This window comes from Hemitrygon akajei, chromosome 21 (assembly GCF_048418815.1).
Source record: "Hemitrygon akajei chromosome 21, sHemAka1.3, whole genome shotgun sequence".
In the NCBI taxonomy this organism is placed as follows: Eukaryota; Metazoa; Chordata; class Chondrichthyes; order Myliobatiformes; family Dasyatidae; genus Hemitrygon; species Hemitrygon akajei.
Window position 1 is genome coordinate 57,334,792 of NC_133144.1, and position 24,730 is coordinate 57,359,521.

The following is a 24,730-nucleotide window of genomic DNA, read 5'->3' on the forward strand; positions in this document are numbered from 1 at the left end:
TAAATCTTTTTATTAATTTTTAAGCAAACATAAATAAAACATGAATACAAAGAGTTTGAGAGTACATAGTTAATAGTTTAAGTAGACATTCAAATATATAATAATCAATATATATAACCTCCCAAACTCAGTATTTATGAACAAAAGAAATAAAAAGAAAAAAAAAACCAAAAAAAGAAGAAAAAAACACTAACTGTATAACTGTATTTACTGTATAAATATATACAGTAGTGCCAATAACTCCGAACCTCCATCCAAATAATTAAGGATAATAAAAGTGAGGTTTAGGAAAAGACAATTTAACTCATATGAAAATGTTGAATAAATGGTCTCCAAGTTTCTTCAAATTTAACTGAAGGATCAAAAGCAACACTTCTAATTTTTTCTAAGCTCAAACAAGAGATAGTTTGAGAAAACCACTGAAATATAGTTGGAGGATTAATTTCTTTCCAATTCAATAAAATAGATCTTCTAGCCATTAATGTAACAAATGCAATCATTCGTCGAGATGAAGTGGATAAACAACTATTATCCACCATTGGTAAATCAAACATTGCAGTAATAGGATGCGGTTGGAAATTGATATTCAGAACTCTTGAAATAATACTGAAAATGTCTTTCCAGTAATTTTGCAAACAAGGACAAGACCAAAACATATGGGTCAATGAAGCAACATCAGAATGACATCTGTCACAGGTTGGATTAACATAAGAATAAAATTGAGCAAGTTTATCCTTAGACATATGAGCTCTATGTACAACCTTAAATTGTATTAGGGCATGTTTAGCACAAATAGAAGACGAATTGACTAATAGTAAAATTTTCTCCCACTGCGCAGTAAGTGAATGAATAAGACAATGAAGTTCTTTTTCCCATTCCTTAATTTTTTCTGATACTTCTGGCTGTATTTTCATGATCATATTATAAATGACAGCTACTAAACCCTTTTGACAAGGATTCAGAGCTAAAATTCTTTCTGTAATGTCCAATGGACATAGTTTTGGAAAAGTCTGTAACTCATTATACAAAAAATTTCTAACTTGCAAATATCTAAAAAAATGAGTTTTAGGTAAATTATATTTATTAGATAGCTGTTCAAAGGACATAAAGCTATCATCCAAAAACAAATCATGAAAACATGTTATACCTTTTTTCCATAAAAGAAAAGCTTGATCCATAAAAGAGGGCCGAAAAAAATAGTTAGATATTATAGGGCTTGATAAAATAAACTTATTCAAACCAAAAAATTTACGAAATTGAAACCAAATTCGCAATGTATATTTGACTATAGGATTAGTTATTTGTTTATTTAATTTAGATAAAAAGGAAGTGAAAATCCTAAAGTTGTAAAACAGTGAAAAGTCTTGTACAGATTTACATTCCAAATTAACCCATTGTGGGCAAGCAGCTATAGTCGATTCTTGTGTCCAAAATATTAAATATCGTATATTAACTGCCCAATAGTAAAATCTCAAGTTTGGCAAAGCCAAACCGCCCTCCTCCTTAGGCTTCTGTAAATATTTTTTGCCTAGTCTAGGACTTTTATTCTGCCACAGATAAGATATTTTGGAGTCAATAATATCAAAAAAAGATTTAGGAATAAAAATTGGTAATGCTTGAAATAAATATAAGAATTTGGGTAGTACCATCATCTTAATGGCATTAATTCAACCAACCAATGACAAAGATAGTGGAGACCACCTGGTAGCAAGTTGCTTAATTTGGTCAATTAAAGGTAAAAAATTAGCTTTAAATAAATCCTTATGTTTTTTAGTAATTTTAATACCTAAATAAGTAAAATAATCTATAACAACTTTAAATGGTAAATGTTTATAAATTGGAACTTGCATATTTAATGGAAATAATTCGCTCTTATTAAAATTCAATTTATAACCAGAAAAGTTACTAAACTGAGCAAGCAAGGACAAAATAGCAGGAATAGATCTCTCGGGGTCAGATATGTATAGTAACAAATCATCAGCATATAATGATAACTTATACGTCCCCTCCCCACGAGTAATACCCAAAATATTAGGTGATTCACGAATGGCTATAGCCAAAGGTTCCAAAGCAATGTCAAATAGTAAAGGACTTAAAGGACAACCTTGCCTGGTACCACAGAATAACTGGAAAAAAAGGAGATCTTTGATTATTGGTAAAAACCGAAGCCAAGGGTTTATAGTATATTAATTTAATCCATGATATAAATTTTGAACTAAAATTAAAATGCTGCAATGTATTAAATAAATATGGCCATTCAACTCTATCAAATGCTTTTTCAGCATCTAAGGAAATGACACATTCTGGTATTTTGGGTGAAGGAGTATAAATAATATTAATTTTCTAATGTTAAAAGATGAATAGCGATTTTTAATAAATCCAGTCTGATCTTCAGAAATGATTCGAGGTAATATATTTTCTAATCTAGTAGCCAAAATTTTACTAAAAATCTTAAAATCCGTATTCAACAAGGATATAGGCCGATAGGATGCACATTCAATAGGGTCTTTATCTTTTTTAAGAATTAAAGAAATAGAGGCTTCATAAAAAGATTGTGGCAATTTGCCTATAATTAACGCATCTTTAAAAATTTTACAAAGCCAAGGAGAAAGTGTAGAGGAAAAGGATTTTAAAAATTCTGCAGTATAACCATCTGGACCAGAAGCTTTACCGGAATTCATTGGAAAAAATAGCCTTTTTTATTTCAGTTTCCGTAATAGGTGTATCTAGGAATACACTATCCTCTACTGTTAATTTTGGTATATTCAATTTCCTTAAAAATTCATCTATTATAGAAGAATCCTCAACAAATTCTGATTGATATAAGGAATTATAAAAATCTTGAAAGGCTTTATTTATCTCTTTATGGTCAATCGTCAGAGTGCCATCTTGTTTACGAATCCTAGTAATCTGTAGTTTAACCGAAGCAGTTTTCAATTGATTAGCCAATAATTTGCCAGACTTGCCTCCATGTACATAAAACTGGGTTCTAGATTTAATTAACTGATTTTCAATCGAAGAGGATAATAACAAACTATGCTCCATTTGAAGTTCCACTCTTTCTTTATAAAGTTCTTTGCTGGGGGTCACTGAATAAATCTTATCAATTGCTTTGATTTTATCAACCAATGTTAATATTTTAGAATTAGTTCGTTTCCTAACTCCAGCAGAGTATGAAATAATCTGTCCACGAATAAATGCTTTAAAAGTGTCCCATAAAATTCCACTAGAGATCTCTGCTGTAGAATTTTGTTGAGAAAAACAAATCAATTTGTTGTTTAATAAAATTAATAAAGTCTAAGTCCTGCAATAAAATAGAGTTGAACCTCCAAGATTTAGCATTAATAGATGAATCCATTATCTTAATAGATAGCTTCAAAGGTGCATGGTCAGAAATGGTAATAGAGTCATATTTACAATCGATAACATCTATAAGTAAACGGTGATCAATAAAAAAGTAATCAATTCTTGAATAATTATGATAAACATGAGAAAAGTATGAAAACTCTTTGTCATTGGGGTGTAAACAACGCCAAATTTCGAAAATTGCTGAACCAGTCATAAAGGAATTAATAAGAGAGGCCGATTTATTCGGAAGAGCTTGGGTGGGCTTGGATCTATCCATCGAAGGGTTTAAACAACAGTTAAAATCCCCACCCATTATCAGCCTGTACTGATTCAAATTGGGAAAGGATGTAAATAGACACTTAAAAAATTCAGGACAATCAGTGTTTGGAGCATAAACATTAACTAAAACAACTTTTTGATTAAAAAGTAGACCAGTAATAAGCAAAAATCTACCTTGTGGGTCTGAAATTGTTTCATAGTGTATAAAGGAGGTTGAAGAATCTATAAAAATGGAAACGCCTCTTACTTTGGCTTGAGAATTCGAGTGATATTGTTGGTCTTTCCAAAACCTAAAAAAGCGTTGACTATCCACCTTCCTCACATGAGTCTCTTGTACAAAGATAACATTAGCATTCATTCTATGGAATACTTTGAATATTTTTTTCCGTTTGATCGGATGATTTAAACCATTAGTATTCCAAGAAACAAAATTAATAACCTTATCCATATTGACAATATTTATTACAATTAATACATAAGGTTAAAAAAAAAGATGAACTCATGAATCCAGAAGAGGGAAGTAAGTTCAAGGAGGAACTGGAAGTCATGACACTGCAACCATTTTTGTAGTTTCATATGAGCCCATGAAGTAAAACTAAGCATAAAGCAAGCAAAAAGAAAAGAAAGAAGAAAAATCCCCCTCCCTCCACCCTCAAAACCCCAGGAAAAAAGCCAAAAAGAGGCAAGCAAGCAATCTAACACTAAAATTACCCCCATGTCTCAAGACGGCAACTCAAACAAAAAAAAGTTGAATAAAAGATACAAACCACCCATATTATAAGAAAGGGTTGGTATAGCAAAAATTAAAATATAAAATTAGTATTATATATATATATATATATATATATATATATATATAAAACAAAAGGATTTAAAAAAATTAAAACGATAAAACCCATAAATGAATAATATTGTATTAGTGTTTTAAAAGAAAGTTTTAAACTTATTCAAACACATCAAAACGGATGTGACGTTCCAAGCACTAAGGTCGTTCGGGAAGAAGAAACAACATTTTATTTTTAAAAAACCTTAATATTTAAACGTTAAAAATATAAAAAAGTGTATATGAACTTAAAAGAAAACCCTAATGAATTACTTTCAAAACTAACAGATTAATAATATGAAAAAATAACAAACTCAGAATAAACCAAAAACAGACTTTTACCATGTATAAGAAATACATGTAAGCCATACGTAAAAAAAAAAACATTTTATAAAAGATCCAAATCTATAAACTAATTATTACATTAGTCAACCCGTAAAAACAATAAAATGTTATTCTTCAAGAAATCTTTGAGCATCTGCTGGAGATTTGAACAGCCGGTAAGTTCCGTCTTTGAGAGTAACTCTCAAATGCGCTGGAAATAACAGTGCTTGCTTGTAGCCTTCCTGATGAATTTCCGACATAACCGATTTAAAAGCCATTCTTGCCCTTCAAACTTCGAGACTGTAGTCTTCCAGAATATGGAATTTAAAACCTTGAAAGCTGATCATACCCTTTTTCCGGCCAGCCCGAATCAAACGCTCTTTGGTATGAGGATAATGGATCCGGAGAATTACTTGTCGTGGTTTCAAACTTGAATCTGAATGAAAACGAGAAATGTGATGTGCACGGTTGATTATTAGAGGGGAATCCAGTACTTCTGAGCCAAAGACATCCATTAAAAATTTGGAGGAAAAAACTGAGATCGTCATTCTCAAATTTTTCCGGAATCCCAATTAACCGAAGATTTTGTCTTCGAGAGCGGTTTTCAAGATCAGTGATTTTAGATTTATAAAGATTCATCTGTTGAGAAGTCGAAGCTTGCTGTTGTTGCAAAGTTTCAATTATACGATCTCTGGCGAGCGGCTTCTTCAAGAACTAAAATACTTGCTTGTTTTTGTGAACCCAGTGTAAGTGCTTGAAGTTTTGCGTCAAATGTCTTTAAAATTTCATCGAACGTAGAAAGCTTTGCGGTTTACTCTCCAGTTTTCCAAGTCTGTCGTCCATAAGATTCGCAATTGCTTCTAAAGTTAACGGTTCTTTCGTCTGTTTCAATTCCTTTGGTCTAGACATTTCAGCGAGTTGAAAATGATTCAAACAGTTGAAAAAAATTTCATATGTTTAAACCCCTTTAGAATAGGTATAAAAAGATCAATTAGGGGGCGTTTGTAGGTTTAATAAAAATAAAAGGATTGGAGCAAAGCCTAAAACAGCTTCACTCCATAAGCGCCATCTTGAGACTCAGCTACCTCTTATTAACACCCCATTATCTTCTACATTCTTAAGATTTTGTTCTCCTTCTAAACTGGATACATGCATAGCAAATAGCAAACTCCAAGGTGACTACGTAATCTACATCTCTTAGCTACCTCTCATTAACACACCATTGTCTTCTACATTCTTAAGATTTCATTCTCCTACTATAAATTGGATATATGCATAGCAAATAGCAAGTTCAAAGCTGACTACATAGTTTTGGTTACACAGCAAACAATGCAACTTTTATACTCCAATACTACCACTCTCTGAGTAAAGAAGTTCCCCCTCGTGTTACCCTTAAACTTTTACCCCCGAACTCTGAACTCATGTCCTCTTGTTTGAATCTCCCCTACTCTCAATGGAAAAAGCCTATCCACCTCAACTCTATCTATCCCCCTCATAATTTTAAATATCTCTATCAAGTCCCCCCTTAACCTTCTACGCTCCAAAGAATAAAGACCTAACTTGTTCAACCTTTCCCTGTAACTTAGGTGCTGAAACCCAGGTAACCTAGTAAATGTCTGTACTCTCTCTATTTTGTTGATGTCTTTCCTATAATTCGGTGACCAGAACTGTACACAATACTCCAAATTTGGCCTTACCAATGCCTTGTACAATTTTAACATTTCATCCCAACTCCTATACTCAATGCTCTGATTTATAAAGGCCAGCATACCAAAAGCTTTCTTCACCACCCTATCCACAGGAGATTCCACCTTCAGGGAACTATGCACCATTATTCCTAGATCACTGTGTTCTACTGCATTCTTCAATGCCCTACCATTTACCATGTATGTCCTATTTGGATTATTCCTACCAAAATGTAGTACCTCACACTTATCAGCATTAAACTTCATCTGCCATTGTTCAGCCCACTCTTCTAACTGGCCTAAATCTCTGCAAGCTTTGAAAACCTACTTCATTATCCACAATGCCACCTACCTTAGGTGTCACCATATACTACAGTAAGATTCACTTTCTTGCAAGCATTCACACTAGAAAAATGGAATACAATAGAATCAATGAAAAACTACATTCACAAAGACTGACAAGCGACCAATGTGCAAAAGAAGACAGACTGCGCAAATACAAAAAAAGCAATAAATAACTAAACAAATAAATAATACTAAGAACATGAATTGTAGAATCCTTGAAAATGAATCCATAGGTTGTGTTCAGTGATCAGTTCGGTGTAAAAGTGAGTGAAGTTATCCTCGCTGGTTCAGGAGTCTGAAGGGCAGTAGCTGTTTCTGAACCTGGTGGTGTACAAACCTTTGTGGCAGGGAATGGTAGAGCAAAGATTGCTTTTTTGAGTCTTTGCCTGTGGTCCTACCTTGTTCCAAATGGGAGTTTCAGAAAATAATGTCCCATTGGGAGTTAAGGAACTAATCACTTTACTGGAAATTACATTAGAAGTTGAATCCTTTGTAACAATTATAATGCAAGAAATGAAGTTGGAAAATGATAGCTCTTGTTAAAAGCCTGTCAAGGCACAATGGAAAGGGTGGTCTTGTATGCAACTCCTATTTCCTTACAAACCATCAGGCTTTTCCAATTGTCACACAAATCCTATCAATCCATTTTCCCAACTATTTCCCTGTAACTAATTCTATCCTACATCCCTACCACTCAACTGCACTAGAGGTAATTTATAGTAGTTTACCAGTTAAAATTTCTTTGGGATATGGGAGGGAACTGGAGCACATGGGGGAAACCCATATGTTTTCACAGGAAGAACTAACAGACCAACACATAGTCCCAGAGGGCAGGATTGAACTCAGATCACAACTGTAATTGCAAGATCATTAAATACAAATGAATGATAACAGTCATTTAATTTAGTGCATAATCCAATAGCTGCTGATCACAATATGCAGGCCGTTCTTAAATGGCTTTAATAATACAGCTACCATGTATTCCTGCTTGTCATTCCATTTTATTTGTAAAATTGGAATTTTCACCTTTTATTATTTGAGACAACCATGATGGCTCTAATCTCTCTCAAATACATTCTCCATTTTCTCCATATTCACAGGAATATCGACCAATTCCAGAGCCAGAATCTAATGGTAAGTCTTTCATGTCTTAACTCATATTTATTTTTGTAACTGGCACTGTAACTTAAAATAGCAGAAAATATTGGACTGTAATATCAAATCCCAGTTTAAGTCAAATAATTAATTCTAAATAAAAAAAGCTGCTGAATCTGAAATTAATATTGAAAACACTAGAGATATTCAGCCGACCAATTAACAGCTATGTAGTGGCAAGCAAGGTATAGTGTTAAAAATTTATACCTCTATATCATCTGTATCATTATCCAGTTCTAATGAAAATGACAATAACCTTTATCCACTTGTGGCTGCCTGACCAGCAGAACATTTCCAGTATTTTATGTTTTTAAGTCCTATTCCATCTCAATTAATTGAATGCTGACAATTTTACCATTTTGGGGGTAAATTTTTAAAATTGTTTATTGAGAAACTTAAGAGTGACTTCTGTCTCTTTTATAAACAGCTGTATTTTATGAATAGCAGGAACAAAATTACTTCCTAAGAAGGAAACTTGACTATTTCTATAGTTTTGTTTTTCTGAACATGTTAACTTTATAAAAAAAATATAATTTAACTTTAATTTATGTAATGAATGAAAGGATCTTTTTATATAATAAAGATACTGTTATAACTTTGTATCAACCATGAGTACCTTCTATGAGTCACTTTATTGACTTAGTAGCATGGTGATATAATCAAAGTATGCATGTGTCCTTTGCACCTGTTCTTCTGGCTTCTTGGTTTGACGCATACATTATTAAGATGATTTATTTTTAATATATAAATAAGGGCTGGTGATTAAATCTAATTCAAACTGTATAACTTGCCTTTGCACAGCAATGGAAAATTTAATCATATAAAGAATATATTAAGCTAACCTATATACTGTTTACTTAACTTGAAACCAAATTATTTCTAATTATTTTTGTCTGAGACCAATCTTTTCACAGCTTTTGCTGCCTATCTCATGGGTTTCAAGAGTTTCCACCTGACTTCCTGTGTCTGTGTCCACCAGAACAGATGCCAAGCCTTTCAAGAAACGAACAAGATTGACCTTTATTTGTACAGGACCTCTAATTTGCATGATACAAAACTTTACACCAAATGACACAAGAAGACAATGAGATAGATAACCAAAAGCTTAGGCATAGGTAAGTTTAAGGAGTAGACTGGGGGGGGCATCACGTGATGACATAGGGTCGAGACGTTGGGAATCCAGCTCCCTCGTAAAAGTAATGAAATAGGGTTCAAATGAAGAAGAGTTAACAAATACCTACTACCGGTAGTAACTATAAGCAACTCAGGATTATTTTTAGATATGGCTCCTAAACTGAAACAGAAGAAAGCTACTACTTCGAAGACTGCGCAAGTCGGCGGGGAAAAAGGCCTAACCGTTTCGGCGAAGCCTCGTACTCAAGTTGGATCTCCTCCCGGAGAAGTGCATGGCACTTCTGATGGTTCGGGACAGGAAGTTGCGGCAATGTCGGCGGTCTCTAAGAAGAAATGGCAAGAACAACACATGCGCGAAGAAACAAGTATGCATGGACAGATATTAACAAAACTACAAATCCCAACTACGGCTGGAAGTGAATCGGAAGTGGAATCAGATTCTTTGGGAAACACAGATGAAGAAGAAGAGGAAAAGGAGATTAAAGGAGACATAAGAGATATCCTGATATATATGATGAATGAATTAAAAGCTATAAGAACAGATATAAGAAGGATGCAGATTACACTCAATAATGTGGTGGAAAAACAAAAGAAGATGGATAATAAAGTTAAAGAGATGGAAGTAAAAATGGAAGAAAACACTGAAAGAATAGATAAGATAGAAGACAGTAATCTTGCCTGGACAACAGAAAGAAAACAGATGTTGGAAAAAATAGATGCGCTTGAAAATTCTAGTAGATGAAATAATATTAAAATTGTTGGTCTTATAGAAGGTACAGAGGGAGAAAAACCAATAAAATTCTTCCAAGAATGGATTCCGAAAATTTTGGAAATGAAAGAAGGAAGTCAAGTAATTGAAATTGAAAGAGCACACAGAACTTTAAGACCAAAACCTCAACAAGATCAAAATCCAAGATCAATATTGATAAAATGCTCAAGGTACCAAGATAAAGAAATGATCTTGAAGGCAGCTACTCAAGGTGCTAAAAAGAGAAATGGGCCATTGATGATAGAAGGGAAAAGAGTTTTTTTTTTTATCCAGACATAAGTTACGATCTTCTGAAGAGGCGGAAGGAATTTAATCCAGTGAAAAAATCTTTATGGGAAAAGGGCTATAAATTTTTATTGAGCTACCCAGCAAAATTGATAATTTTCTTGGATAACGAAGAAAGAAGATTTTTCATTGATTACCAGAAAGTGGAGAAATTTGTACAAGAACTACCTGATATCCACGAGGAGGGGTAAAGAATTATAGAAATGAAGTGGACTAATGATGAAGACTGAAATAAGTTTGGACTTGACAGACATTTATAATGAATAAGAAGAAAAAAATAGTTGAGTATTAATTGGGAGTAGAGACATTAATTATTTTTTTTCTTCACTAATATATTCTCTTTTTTTTTGCGGGGAAGCTGGAGGAGCTTCTGATCGATGGCTGCGAGTTTCACGTGTACAATCATGGCGATTGCCATGACCAGTAAAATGGGGGGGGGGGCGGGTAATGTGTTTATTTTTATTCGCAACATTAGTGGGTTTTTGTTTTTTTTTCTTATATATTAGTTACCTTTCTTTTATTTTTCTTTTTTGCCTGGATGGTTGGGGAGAGACACATAGCAACATGGAGAATTTTAAAGAGTTCCCAAGGTATTATGAATGATTAATTAATTTTTTAAGTTTTAATGTTAATGGACTTAATGGACCTGTGAAAAGAAAAATAGTTTTAACATATATTAAGAAAATGAAAGGAGATATAGCTTTTCTACAAGAAACACATTTAACAGAAACAGAACATAAGAAATTAAAGAGAGATTGAGTTGGAAATGTCATTGCAGCTTCATTTAATTCAAAATCGAGAGGAGTTGCAATTTTGGTTAATAAAACTTTACCAATTAAAATACAAAATGTAGTAATTGATTCTGTGGGGAGATATGTGATTATACATTGTCAAATTTTTTCAGAATTATGGACTCTTATGAACATTTATGCACCAAATGAAAATGATGCAAAGTTCATGCAAGAAGTTTTTTTGAACTTGGCTGATGCACATGATAAAATATTAATAGGTGGAGACTTTAATTTTTGTTTAGATCCAGTTTTGGATAGGTCAACTAAAGTTGCTACAAAATCAAAAGTAATAATGAAAGATTTAAATCTGATTGATATATGGAGAAAAATTAATCCAAGAAAAAGAGACTATTCATTTTATTCAAATAGACAAAACTTATCCAAGGAGTGATTTTTTATTTTATTATCAAAAAATATTCAGTATAGAGTGAAAAGTGTGGAATATAAAGCAAGAATACTGTCAGATCATTCCTCCTTGATAATGACAATGATAATTATGGATAAGGAGGAATCAATCTATAGATGGAGATTTAATTCAATTTTATTAAAACGTCAAGATTTTTGTGATTTTTATGAAAAAACAGATCCTTTTTTTTTGGATACAAATTTACATTCAGTTGAGGATAAAATTGTATTATGGGAAGTGATGAAAGCATATTTAGGGGTCAGATTATAAGTTATACATCTAAAATTAAGAAGGAATACATGGCAGAAATAGATCAATTGGAAAAAGATATCATAAAGTTAGAAAAAGAATCTCAAAGATATATGACAGAAGAAAAACGAAGACAACTTGTTAATAAAAAATTACAATATAATACACTCCAGACATATCGTACAGAAAAAGTAATTATGAGAACTAAACAGAAATATTATGAATTAGGTGAAAGATCACATAAGATTCTTGCTTGGCAGCTGAAAACAGAACAGGCTTCTAAAACAATAAATGCAATTAGAACAAGTGCAAATAAGGTTACTTATAAACCTTTAGAAATTAATGAAACTTTAAAAATTTTTTATACTGAACTACATCAATCAGAATCACAAAATAAGATTGCTGAGATAGATAAATTTTTATCACAAATAACCCTTCCAAAATTAAATTTGGAAGAACAGAAAGGATTAGATATGCCCTTTACATTAAAAGAGGTTGAAGAAGCTTTAGGATCACTTCAGAGTAATAAATCCCCAGGAGAAGATGGTTTTCCTCCTGAATTTTATAAAAAAATTTAAAGATTTATTAATTCCTCCTTTTATGGAATTAATATATCAAGTGGAAAGAATGCATAAACTCCCACAATCTTTTTTAACAGCGATCATAACTGTATTGCCAGAAAAAGATAGCGATCCTTTAAAACCAACATCATATAGGCCTATTTCTTTGTTGAATACAGATTATAAAATTTTAGCAAAAATTTTATCTAATAGAATATCTAAATATTTACCAAAATTAATACATACGGATCAAACAGGTTTTATTAAAAAAGACAATCAATGGATAATATAACCTGGTTACTTAGTATAATTCATTTGGCACAAAAAAGAGAGGAAATGAGTGTGGCAGTTGCTTTGGATGCAGAAAAAGCATTTGATAGATTGGAATGGGATTTTTTATTTAAGGTATTGGAAAAATATGAGTTAGGAAAATTTTATACAATGGATTAAAACCTTAAATACTAATCCTCAAGCTAAAGTAGTTACAAATGGTCAGATTTCAACACCATCTTGCTTAACGAGGTCAACTAGACAAGGCTGCCCATTATCGCCTGCTTTATTTGTATTGGCAATAGAACCATTAGCTGAATTAATTAGAACAGATCCAGACATTGGGGGCTTTAGAGTTAATCAAGAAGAATATAAGATTAATTTATTTGCTGATGATGTTTTGATTTATTTAACAAACCCATTGCAATCTTTGCAAAGACTATCTTTTAGATTGGAAGAATATGGGAAAGTATCAGGGTATAAAGTAAATTGGGATAAAAGTGAAATTTTACCCCTTACCAAAGGAAATTATAATCAATGTCGATTAGTAACTCAATTTTGATGGTCAATAAATGGGATAAAATATTTAGGTATTAGAGTTGATAATGATGTAAAAAATTTATATAAACAAAATTATATGCCATTATTTAAAAAAAATAAAATAGGATCTTGATAATTGGATAATGTTACCAATAACATTAATAGGTAGAGTTAATGCTGTAAAAATGAATATATTTCCTAGATTGCAATATTTATTCCAAACTTTACCAATACAATTGCCTCAGAAGTTTTTTCCAAGAACTGAATAAATATGTAAGGAAATTTCTTTGGAAAGGAGAGATGTCGAGAATATCATTGGAAAAATTGACATGTAAATTTGATTTAGGAGGGTTGCAACTTCCAAATTTTAAGAATTATTATAAAGCAAATCAACTTAGATTTATTGCGCCTTTTTTTGATGAAGAAAAACTGGCATGGATTAGAATAGAATTAGATAAGATAGGAAAAAACATACCAGAAGATTTTATATATAAATGGGAATCCAAATGGATATGGGGGAAAAAAGAATCTCCTACATTAAGACACTTGATTTATGGAATAAGGTAAATATGGACGATGAGATAAAGAAATCTTTATTAGCAAAAAGAACTTTAATTCAAATTAGACTTATTCCTTTTACAATGGATAATAAACTTTTACATAATTGGTTCCAAAAGGGGAATTAAATATATAGGTGATTGTTTTGAAGGAGGTATATTGATGTCGTTTGATCAATTAAAAAATAAATATAAAATACCAAATAACACTCTTTTCTGTTATTTTCAATTAAAGGCTTATTTACAAGAAAAGCTGGGTCAAACAATGTTGATGCCAAAACCTAGTGAAATAGAAATATCAATTCAAAAAGGAAAAATTTAAAAAAAATACATCCTGTATGTACAATTTGATTCAAAAACAGACAATTAAATCAGGAATTCATAAATCAAGACAAAAATGGGAATCTGATTTGAATATTAAAATTGATGGAAAAAGCTGGTCAAGATTATGTTCTGATAGTATGATAAATACAATAAATGTTTGACTTAGATTAGTACAATATAATTTTTTACATCAATTATATATAACACCACAGAAAATAGATTAAATTCAAATATGTCTGACCAATGTTTTCGATGTAATCAAGAAATTGGTACTTTTTTACATTCTACTTGGTCTTGTTTTAAAATTCAATCATTTTGGACAAATGTAAGACTTTTATTGGAACAAATTACTGGAGTACAACTCCCACATAGTCCAATATTATTTTTATTAGGAGATATTGAAGGGACAATACTGAAACTTAAATTGAATAAGTATCAGAAAAAATTTATAAAAATTGCATTGGCAGTAGCCAAAAAAGTTATCGCAGTTACTTGGAAATCTGATTTATATTTAACTATGGATCGTTGGAATAATGAAATATATAGTTGTATTCCACTTGAAAAAATTACATACAATCTAAGAAATGAATATGATATATTTTTGAACATTTGGCTCCCATACCTACAGAAGATAGGATTAAATACATAGGTCCTTTGAAGATAAAATTATAAAGTAATTGGGGAAAGTAAAAATAAAAATTATTTTGAACTCCATGGAGCATGTGGGGATCCTCCGATATCCAGGCAATCTTTCTCTTCTTTCTTTTTTTTTCTTTCTTTAGACAAGGGTTAAGGGGAGGGGGAGGGTTAATATTTTTTCTCTTTCTTACTATTTTATCATTACATTTATTCTTTGTAATTTTCTAAAAATTTAATTAATAAATAAATAAGGAGTAGACTGAAGGAGGAAATAAAGGCAAAAGTGCAAAGAGGTTATGAAGGAATTCTAAATCTTGTACATCTGAAACATGGCTAATAGTAGTAGTGTAATTGGACTGGTTTTGGAAGAGGTCAGACTACCTGGATATTTACATGGCTAAAAGTGATAGAGTGGAGCAAAGCCAATTGGATTTGAATTTTAAAGGACTTTTATAATCAATGTATTGTTTTTCAATGCAGTAGTTAGTAATTATAGATGAATGAGACCTAGGGCATAGCAGCAGAATTTTGAATGTCAAAAAGTTTAGAAAGAATAAAGCTGATAGAAATGGATTGGGCTAGTGATGCCTAGAGGTATACAAGCATAGGATTCAAGTTATGCATCAGCTGAATCAATACAGGGACAGAGCTGGGAGAAGCTATGTCCGTGGGGGTGTGGATATGTGCTCATGGGTGCCACAGTAGCATAGCTGATTGTGCAATGCTATTACACCTTGGGTGTTGGAGTTTCAACGTCATATGTAAAGAGTCTTTATGGCTTCCCTGTGGAATGCATGGGTTTTCTCATTGTGCTCTGGTTTCCTCCCACAGTCCAAAGACATACCGGTTAGTACATTAATTGGTCATGGTAAATTGTCCTGTGATTAGGCTGGGGTTAAATTGCGGGTTGATGGGGTACACTGCTGATAGGGCTGGAAGGGCCTATTCTGTGCTGAATCTCAATAAATAAATAATCTCTCAATATATACAAAGTAAATTTATTATCAAAGTATATATATGTCACCATATACAAGCCTGAGATTTATTGTGGGCATATGCAGTAAATTTAAGAAACACAATTAAATTAATGAAAGACTATACCCAACAGGACGGGCAAATAACCGATGTGCAGAAGACAGCAAACTGTGCAAATACAAAAGAAAAAAAACAATAAGTATTGAGAACATTACAGGAAGGATATTAATAAGGTTGAAAGAGTGCAAAGAAGGTTTGCAAGGATGTTGCCAGGACTTGAGAAACTGAGTTACAGAGAAAGGTTGAATAGGTTAGGACTTTATTCCCTGGAGCGTAGAAGAATGAAGGGAGATGTGATAGCGGTATATAAAATTATGATGGGTATAGATAAGAGTGAATGCAAGCATGCTTTTTCCACTGAGGCTAGGGGAGAAAAAAACCAGAGGTCATGGGCTAAGGGTGAAGGGGGAAAAGTTTAAAAGGAACATTAAGGAGGGGCTTCTTCACACACACAGTGGTGGGAGTGTGGAATGAGCTGCCAGATGAAGTGGTAAATGCAGGCTACTTTTAACATTTAAGAAAAACTTGGACAGGTACATGGATGAGAGGTGTATGGAGGGATATGGGCCAGGTGCAGGTCAGTGGGACTAGGCAGAAAAATGGTTCGGCACAGCCAAGTTGGCCTGTTTCAGTGCTGTAAGGTTCTATGAGATGGAGTTCTTGGAAGTGATATTTCAGCAATGTTGCAACTGCCATGTTCAGATGCCTGGGTGAGGACTGGGGAGCAGCTTCCGATTGAGAGAAAAGTCTGGTTTCAAATTTCCCAGTATGTCAGACGAACAGGCTGAGTCCTGATGATTGCTCTTGGCCTGAAATGTTGACTGTTTATTTCTTTCCGTGGATGCTGCCTAATCTGTCTTCCTCCAGCATTTTGTATGTCTTAAATAGGCTAATAACTTCAAATAAGTGGAGAGGCCAGAAGTAATGGTGAAGAACGGTTAAATGTTATCAGCTTATTTGTGGAAACTGATGTTTTCTGACAGTTTTGCTGAGGGACAACATAAAGATCCTTTGGAGGCAGGGCTTGTAGAGGTAACTATGTCAGAAGACTAGAGAGGTTAGGATAAAGGTGAATGGAACCAAGTAAGTGTCTTCTAGGCCAGCTGAACATCAGTTGGCAAAGGTGTTGTCCTGTGTCTAAAAAGTTAACTGAAATGATGAACAATGGATAACCTATGTCACGATCACAAAAGGTGCCATTATGACATTGATGATAAATGTTTCGGTTCTATGGCAGGATTGCAAACCTGATCGGATGTAAATCAATGATCCTGTTCAAAGGTGAGTTGATGTAATTTGTTTATTATTATTTACAGCCTATGTTTGCAGCAACAAGTTTTTTTTCAGTCTTGTATTATTGTATAATGACAGAACTTTTAGTTTTAACCTTGTATGGATGTTCTCTCCTCATAATCCAACATTAAAGTTCTTTGTTTTGACAAATTATTTCTTTGGAGTCACCAAGTCTTTCAGGAATATAATCGGTGCCCACTTTAAGATGCACTGTTGCAATGATTTTAATTTTTGATAATTACATGGCCCTTTCAGAAGTCTTGCTGAAGATGCATTCCGTTGGGATTTGTGGCTCTGATGTCCATTATTGGCAAAATGGAAGAATTGGAGATTATGTTGTGAGAAAACCTATGGTACTCGGGCATGAGGGCTCAGGAACAGTATTTAAAGTGGGACCTGGAGTACAACATCTCAAACCAGGTCAGTCACTAATCCAATAAGTTTTATTATGCCACAGTAGATTCCAATGTGTGACGTGGATTTGTGTAGGCAATCGTAACTGCTCGGTCTCTGGTTTGTGACTATTGGTCAGTGAATGCTCTTCAAGTATAGACATGAAAGCAGTCAATCGTAATAATTCCAGCAATGAATGTGCCATCAAAAGGGCTCCTACATATTTCAAAAAAAATAAAATTGGCTTTCTCAAACTTGGAACACAGAGACAAGTTTAAATTATGGTCACCCTACTATAAGAAGGATGTCATTAAGCTGGATAGATGCAGAAGAGGATATTGCTGGGACTTGATGGACTGAGTCATGGAGAGAGTTTGATCAGGTTGAGATATTTTACATTGGAGCATAGGATACTGAGGGGTGATCTATAGGCTGACTGCACACAGTCCGTATCATGGAGTTGGAAAATCATTAAATACAGAGCATGGGTTTAAGGTGAGTGGGGAGGGATTTAATAGGAACATTAGCCGCACCCAGAGAGTGGCCAGTATATAGAATGAGCTACCAGAGAAAGTGTTAAGACAGGAGTAGTTGAGGCATGTGTATTAACAAGATTTAAAAGGATCTTGGACAGTTACATGGATTGGAAAGGTTTACAGTGATATGGACCAGATGTGGCAAAAAAGGACTAGAAACTTGACCCATTGGACCAAAGGGCTCGTTTCCATACTGTAAGACCATAAGATGTAGGAGCAGTGTTAGGCTATTTGGCCCATTGCATCTGCTCCGCCATTTCGTTATAGCTGATCCAGTTTTCCTCTCAGCCCCAATCTCCTACATTCTTCCCGTATCCCTTTACAGAATTCCACAGATTCACCACTCTCTAGCTAAAGAAATTCTTCCTCATCTGTGTTCTAAAAGGATGCTCCTCTATTCTGAGGTTGTGTCCTCTGGTCTTAGACTCTTCCTCCATAGGAAACATCTTCTTCACATCCACTTCATCAAAGCCTTTCACCATTTGATAGGTTTCAATGAGGTCACCCCTCATTCTTCTGAATTCTAGTGAATACAGGCCCAGAGCCATCAAATGCTCTTCATATGACAAGCCATTCAATCCTGGAATCATTTTCATAAATCTCCTCATAGCAATCCTCATAGAGGGATCAGAAGTGGATAGAGTGAGCAGTTTCAGCTTCCTGGTTGTCAAGATCTCTGAGGATCTAACCTAGTCCAACATATTGATGAAGTTATTAAGAAGGCAAGCCAGCGGCTATGCTTTATTAAGAGTTTGAAGAGATTTGATATGTCAACAAATACACTCAAAAACTTCTGTAGATGTACCGTGCAGAGCATTCTGACAGGCTGCATCACTGTCTGTATGGGAGGTGCTACTGCACAAGACCGAAAGAAGCTACAGAGGGTAGTAAATTTAATCAGCTCCATCTTGGGTACTAGCCAACAAAGTACCCAGGACAAGTTCTGAAAGGCAGTGTCCATTATTAAGGACCTCCAGCACCCAAAGCATACCCTTTTCTCACCGTTACCATCAGGTAGGAAGTACAGAAGCCTGAAGGCACACACTTAGTGATTCAGGAGCAGCTTCTTCCCCTCTGACATCCGATTTCTAAATGAACATTGAACCTTTGGACACTACCTCACTTTTTTTTTAAATATATAGTATTTCTGGTTTTTGCATGATTTTTAATCTATTCAGTATATGTATACTGTATAAAGTATACTGAATAAGATTTACTTATTTATTATTTTTTTCCTATATTATGCATTGCATTGCACTGCTGCTACTAAGTTAACAAATTTCGCTTCACATGCCGGTGATAATAAATCTGATTCTGATTCCTTTGAACTTGCTCTAGTTTCAGCACATCCACCCTAAGAGGACCAAACCTGCTCACAAGATTCCATGTGAGGCCTCACCAGTACTTTATAAAGTCTCAACACTATTTCCTTGCTTTTATATTCTAGTTCTCTTGAAACTAATGATAACATTGCATTTGCCTTCCTCACCACAGATTCCACCTGCAAATTAACCTTTAAGAAATCCTGCACAAGGACTCCCACGTCCCTTTGCCTCAGTTTTTTTGTAGTTTCTCTCCATTCAGAAAATAGTCAACCCTTTTTATTTCTTCTACCAAAGTGCATGACTGTATATTTCCTGACACTGTATTCCATCTGCCATTTCTTCACCCATTCTCTTAATCTGGCTAAGTCCTTCTGTAGCCTCTCTGCTTCCTCAAAGCTACCCAGCCCTCCACCTATCTTCATATCATCTGTGAGCTTTACAACAAAGCCATTAATTCTACCATCCAAATCATTGACATATAACATAAAAAGAATCAGTCCCACGCAGACCCCTGTGGAACACCACTAGTCACCAGCAGCCAGCCAGAAAAGGCTCCCTTTATTCCCATTCTTTGCCTCCTGCCAATCAGCTACTGCTTTATCCATCCTAGAATCTTTCCTGTAATACCATGGGCTCTTACCTTGTTAAGCAGTTTCATGTGTGACACCTTGTCAAAGGCCTTCTGAAAATCCAAGTATACAACATCAACCAATTCTCCTTTCTCTATCCTACTTGATATTTTTTCAAAGAATTCCGACAGATTTGTCATGCAAAATTTTCCCTTGAGGAAACTATGCTGACTATGGCCTATTTTATCATGTGCCTCTTGGTACCCTGAGACCTCATCCTTAATAATCCATTCCAACATCTTCCCAGCCACTGAGGTCAGACTAACTGGCTTATAGTTTCCTTCCTTCTGCCTCTCTCCCTTCTTGAAGAGTGGAGTGACATTTCCAATTTTCCATTCTTCTGGAACCATTCTAGAATCTAATGATTCTGGAAAGATCATTACTAATGCATCCACGATCTCTTCAGCTACCTCTTTCAGAACTCTGGGATGTATACCATCTGGTCCAGGTGACTTATCTACCTTCAGCCCTTTCAGTTTCACGAGAACCTTCTTTCTAGTTATGGTAACGTCACTCTTTATGCCCCCTGACACCTGGAACTTTTACCATACTGCTAGTGTCTTACCGAGTGAAGACTGATGCAAAATATTTACTTAGTTCATAGCCATTTCATGGTCCCGCATTGCTACCTCTCCAGCATTGTGTTCCAGCGGTCTGATATCCACTCTTGCCTCTCTTTTACACTTTATGTATCTGAAGAAACTTTTGGTATCCTCTAATATTATTGGCTGGCTTACTTTCATATTCCAGCTTTACCTTCTTAATGACTTTTTAGAGTTGCTTTTTGTTGGCTTTTTAAAATTCCTAATCTTCTAACTTCCCACTAATTTTTGCCCTATTATGTGCCCTCTTTTTAGCTTTTATATTGGCTTTAACTTCACTTGTTAGCCATGGTTGTATCATCTTTCCTTTAGAATAGTTCTTCCTCTTTGGGATGTATATATCCTGTGTCTTCCAAATTGTTTCCAGCCATCACTGCTTTGCTGTCATCCCTGCCAGTGTTCTTTTCAAATCAATTCTGGCCAACTCCTCTTTCGTGCCTTTGTAATTCCCTTTACTCCACTGTAATACTGATATGTCTTACTTTTGCTTCTTAAATTTCAAGGTGAATTTGATCATATTATGATCACTTGCCCTTGAGGATTCTTTGACCTTAAGCTCCCTAATCAATTCCGGTTCATCGCACAATACCCAATCCAGAATAGCTGATCGTCTAGTGGGCTCAACCATGAGTTGTTCTGAAAAGCCATCTCATAGGCACTTTAGAAACTCCCCTTCCTGTAATCCAGCACCAATCTGATTTTTCCCAATCTAGCTGCATATTGAAGTACCCCATGACTATTGTAACATTGCCCTTTTTCCATGTATTTTCTATTTCCCATTGTAATTTATAGACCAGATTCTTACTACTGTTTTGTGGGTTTGTATGCAACTCCCATCGGGGTCTTTTTACCCTTGTAGTTCTTTGGCTCTATCCACAAAAATTTGACGTCTTCTGTCTCTGTGTGACCTCTTTCTAATGATTTGAATTCAGCTTTTCACCAACAGAGTAACACCGCCCCCTCTGCCTTCCTGCCTATCCTTTCGATACAAAGTACATCGTTGACATTAAGTTCCCAGCTATAATCTTTCAGCCATAATTCAGTAATTCATACCTGCCAATCTGCAACTGTGCAGCAAGTTCATCTACCTTATTCCATATACTGCGCGCATTCAGATACAACACCTTCAGTATTCATCCTTTTCAAATTTGTCGCACTTCTATGTCCTCATGCAATGCTTCTGTCATCCACTTCCCTGAGGAGCTACAGTAGGTTGCAGTGCTGTGAGGGTCTGCTCCATGCAGTAGGCTGTGAATGTGCAGCATCTTAATTATTCGGTTTGCTAGTGAGGTAGACTTGCAGATTTTAGCGTTCATTGTAATTTTTTCAATCATACAGAAGACAAACAGGAAAAGAAATTTTAGAGTTGATTAGAGCCAGAGAGTTCACCACAACCATATGCACCATCATCTTGGGGGAAAAAATCAGATTGTTTTCTGAATCATGTAGATATTTTCTAAGATAGGCTAGCCCATGATTGTCTGTTGCTCTTGATTTAGTGGGTACAGTTTATCTGAAAACAAGAGGAATAATTCCTTTATAATATGTAGCACATTTTAATGTACAGTAATAATACCTGATGAAGAGTCTTGGCACGAAACATCAACTGTTTATTCCTTTCTGTAGATGCTATCTAACCTGCTGAGTTCCTCCAGCATTTTGTAAGTGTTACTCTGGAATTCCAGCATCTGCAGAAACAATTTTGTCCATGTCATCCACAAACATAATTTGTCCAAGTGTGTCATCCACACAGTATATCCTTATACTGATATGTTTATATTATGTGACCGAACATTTTCTCTGCTGCAGGTGACAGAGTTGCCATTGAACCAGGGATCCCCAGAGAAAATGATGAGCATTGCAGAGCTGGGCGCTACAACCTCTCCCCAACAATTTCCTTCTGTGCTACTCCACCTTATAATGGACACCTTTGTCAATACCATACACACAATGCCAACTATTGTTATAAGTAAGCCATCAGAATATCAGCTTGTGTTGAGGAATGTCCCTGGCAGTTTCACTTAAAGCATTATGTTATGGATGGTTAATACTGTGTATTTATGATGGTAGAATGATTGACCATTTCCATGTTTGAAAATTGCTGCAGTTTTTTTTTATATTACACTGGACAACAAAGATTTTGCTTCCTGAAAACTTTTGGGTGTATCTTAGGGATTTTGGGCTGCCGATCATGAAAATCACAATGAAATTTCCCTATCATGCATCTTTTTAAAAATCCCCTATATTTGTTATTTTAATTCATAATTCAAGTCAGAATAACTGATGCAAATATTAAGGACAAAAATGCATAGAAGGCATTAAAGAATGTTGTCAAAAATTTTCTTGGCAACTACAGAGCAGCAAACTACGTGCAGCTGGTTGATACATGCTTCAAGCATACAAAACCATGAAGTGTAACATGTCATTAAAGATTCATTTTCTACATTCCCATTTAGACTTCTTCCCTGCAAATCTTGGCGCTGTCAGTGACAAGCACAGTAACAACATTGTGGTCGTGGAGAAATGGCATCAGGGCAACTGGAATCTATCAGTGCTGGCTGATTATTGTTGTTCACTTAAGCAAAAAGCCCCAGACACTGAGTACAAATGAAAATCATCAACAAAACATTTTTAGCTTAGTTGACCTATTATGCAATCACCATTATGCAATTAACGGATTATACCCAATAAAAGTGTACGTGATACAAGTAGTCTGAAATTATATTTGTGTTCAGCTTCAAGTTTTGGAAGAAGCAACACATTCGAAAAAGTTTGCTGTTCAGTGTTATCTAAACGTTTTAAATCTGATGTAAATCTTATTTATATCATCAATCACTAAGGAATTGCGAATTCAGGACAGAATAAATTGTTTTTTATTGTGCCCTACCCAAAAGTGAGTACCTATTGGTCATGTCAACGAGTTGAATATGTTTTTCTTTCTCAAAGCAATCTGAGGTGATGTGTCCTGAATAAACAGTATAATTTTCTGTGTTGCCTATACCGTTACAACTCCTCCATGGACGGCCTCAAGCCCAGCTGCTAAGGGAGGAGGGTTGGGCATGGGGCTAGCAACCCCATCCCATTTAAAAACCTGTTGCTTCAGAAGCACCAATAGAAGCTCCGAAGACCGCATTGCTGGGAGAGGAGGGATGTTTGCCTAGAAATCGTATGAAGTCATAGAAACATAGAAAACCTACAGCACGATACAGGCCCTTTGGCTAACAAAGCTGTGCCAAACATGTCCTTACCTGAGAAATTACCTGGGTTACCCATAACCCTCTCTTTTTCTGAGCTCCATATACCTGTCCAGGAGTCTCTTAAAAGACCCTGGGTCATGTGGTGAAAATGAAAGCCATAAACCACTCAACCTTCAATCAGCCCAGGACACAGAACTCTGAGCTGCTGTTGATGGCCTATGCCCTAATAGGGATGATGGGCTGAAGGAGGAGGAGCAGAAGAATTTCTCTTGACACTAAATGAGATTTCCATAATTACCTACCAAGCAGGTTATTCAGATTCAACACTTGGCCTAACAGTGTTTTACATCTCTTCATATAACAACTAAATAAACAAACTACAAAATAATGCATATGCTATAAGTCTGAAATAATATCGAAAATCTTGGAAATACTGAGTAGGCTAAGCAGCATTTGTAGAGCGAGGAACAGTTTATATTATGGGTAAATGACCTTTCTTCAGAACTAGAAAAGGTTAAAAATCAAACAAATTTGATGTTGCAGGAAAGGAGTGTAATACAGACATAATGGAAGGGAAAGGACAGAGTCCAGGAAGTCAAAGACTTGGTCTGTTTCCCATTGTTCAGAATTATTATTTACCATCAAATATGATTAAGTTAATTAAGTCCCTTTGGTGTGCAGTTGCTGCTGTAATAGAAGGAAACCTGGCACTCAGTTTGCTCACAGCAAATCTTACCGAGAGTAATATAACAATGTATAGATAATATGCTTTTTTAAGTAATTTAAGGAAATCAAAAGATTTTTTCACAATGTCTATGTTGTCTTAAAATGCATTTTGTTTTAAAAGCATTAAATAAAAGATTACTATTAATGCTGCATTTCAGACATTGGTCTGCCATTGTGGAACTGCCTGCTGGAGTTAGATGCAGAGTCCAGTGATACATAAAACAGTACAGCACAGGAACAGGTCCCTTGGCCAATAATGCCGTGCTCAACCAAGTAAATTAGTGTTCAACTAAATAGCAAACTAATCTTTTATGCCTACACAATGTCTATATCCTTTACTTTTCCTCACATTTATGTGCCTATCTCAACATCTCTTAAAAGTCCATAATGTACCTGCCCCTACCACCATTCCGGTCACCCACCACTTTCTATGTGGAAAAAAAACACCAAAAAAATTGCCTCTCACTGCTTCTTTAAAATTACCTCCTCTTACCTTAAGAGCATGCCCTCT

The 24,730-nt window shown here is 34.8% G+C and overlaps 1 protein-coding gene across 5 annotated transcripts in view; it reads left to right on the top strand.

Moving 5' to 3' along the window:
* Window positions 1–24,730, top strand: part of LOC140714328 (sorbitol dehydrogenase-like) — a 45,322-nt gene that overhangs the window by 4,863 nt on the left and 15,729 nt on the right. For 3 of the 5 annotated variants that reach the window (XM_073025486.1, XM_073025487.1, XM_073025489.1), the window contains 3 exons: window positions 7,905–7,938; window positions 17,067–17,231; window positions 22,106–22,265. In XM_073025486.1, coding sequence (XP_072881587.1) covers window positions 7,905–7,938; window positions 17,067–17,231; window positions 22,106–22,265 — 359 coding nt within the window. Of the gene's footprint in view, window positions 1–7,904; window positions 7,939–8,955; window positions 9,075–10,696; window positions 10,738–16,755; window positions 16,800–17,066; window positions 17,232–22,105; window positions 22,266–24,730 lie in introns of those variants that run through there. The other 2 variants (XM_073025490.1, XM_073025485.1) reach the window with 2 other exon arrangements.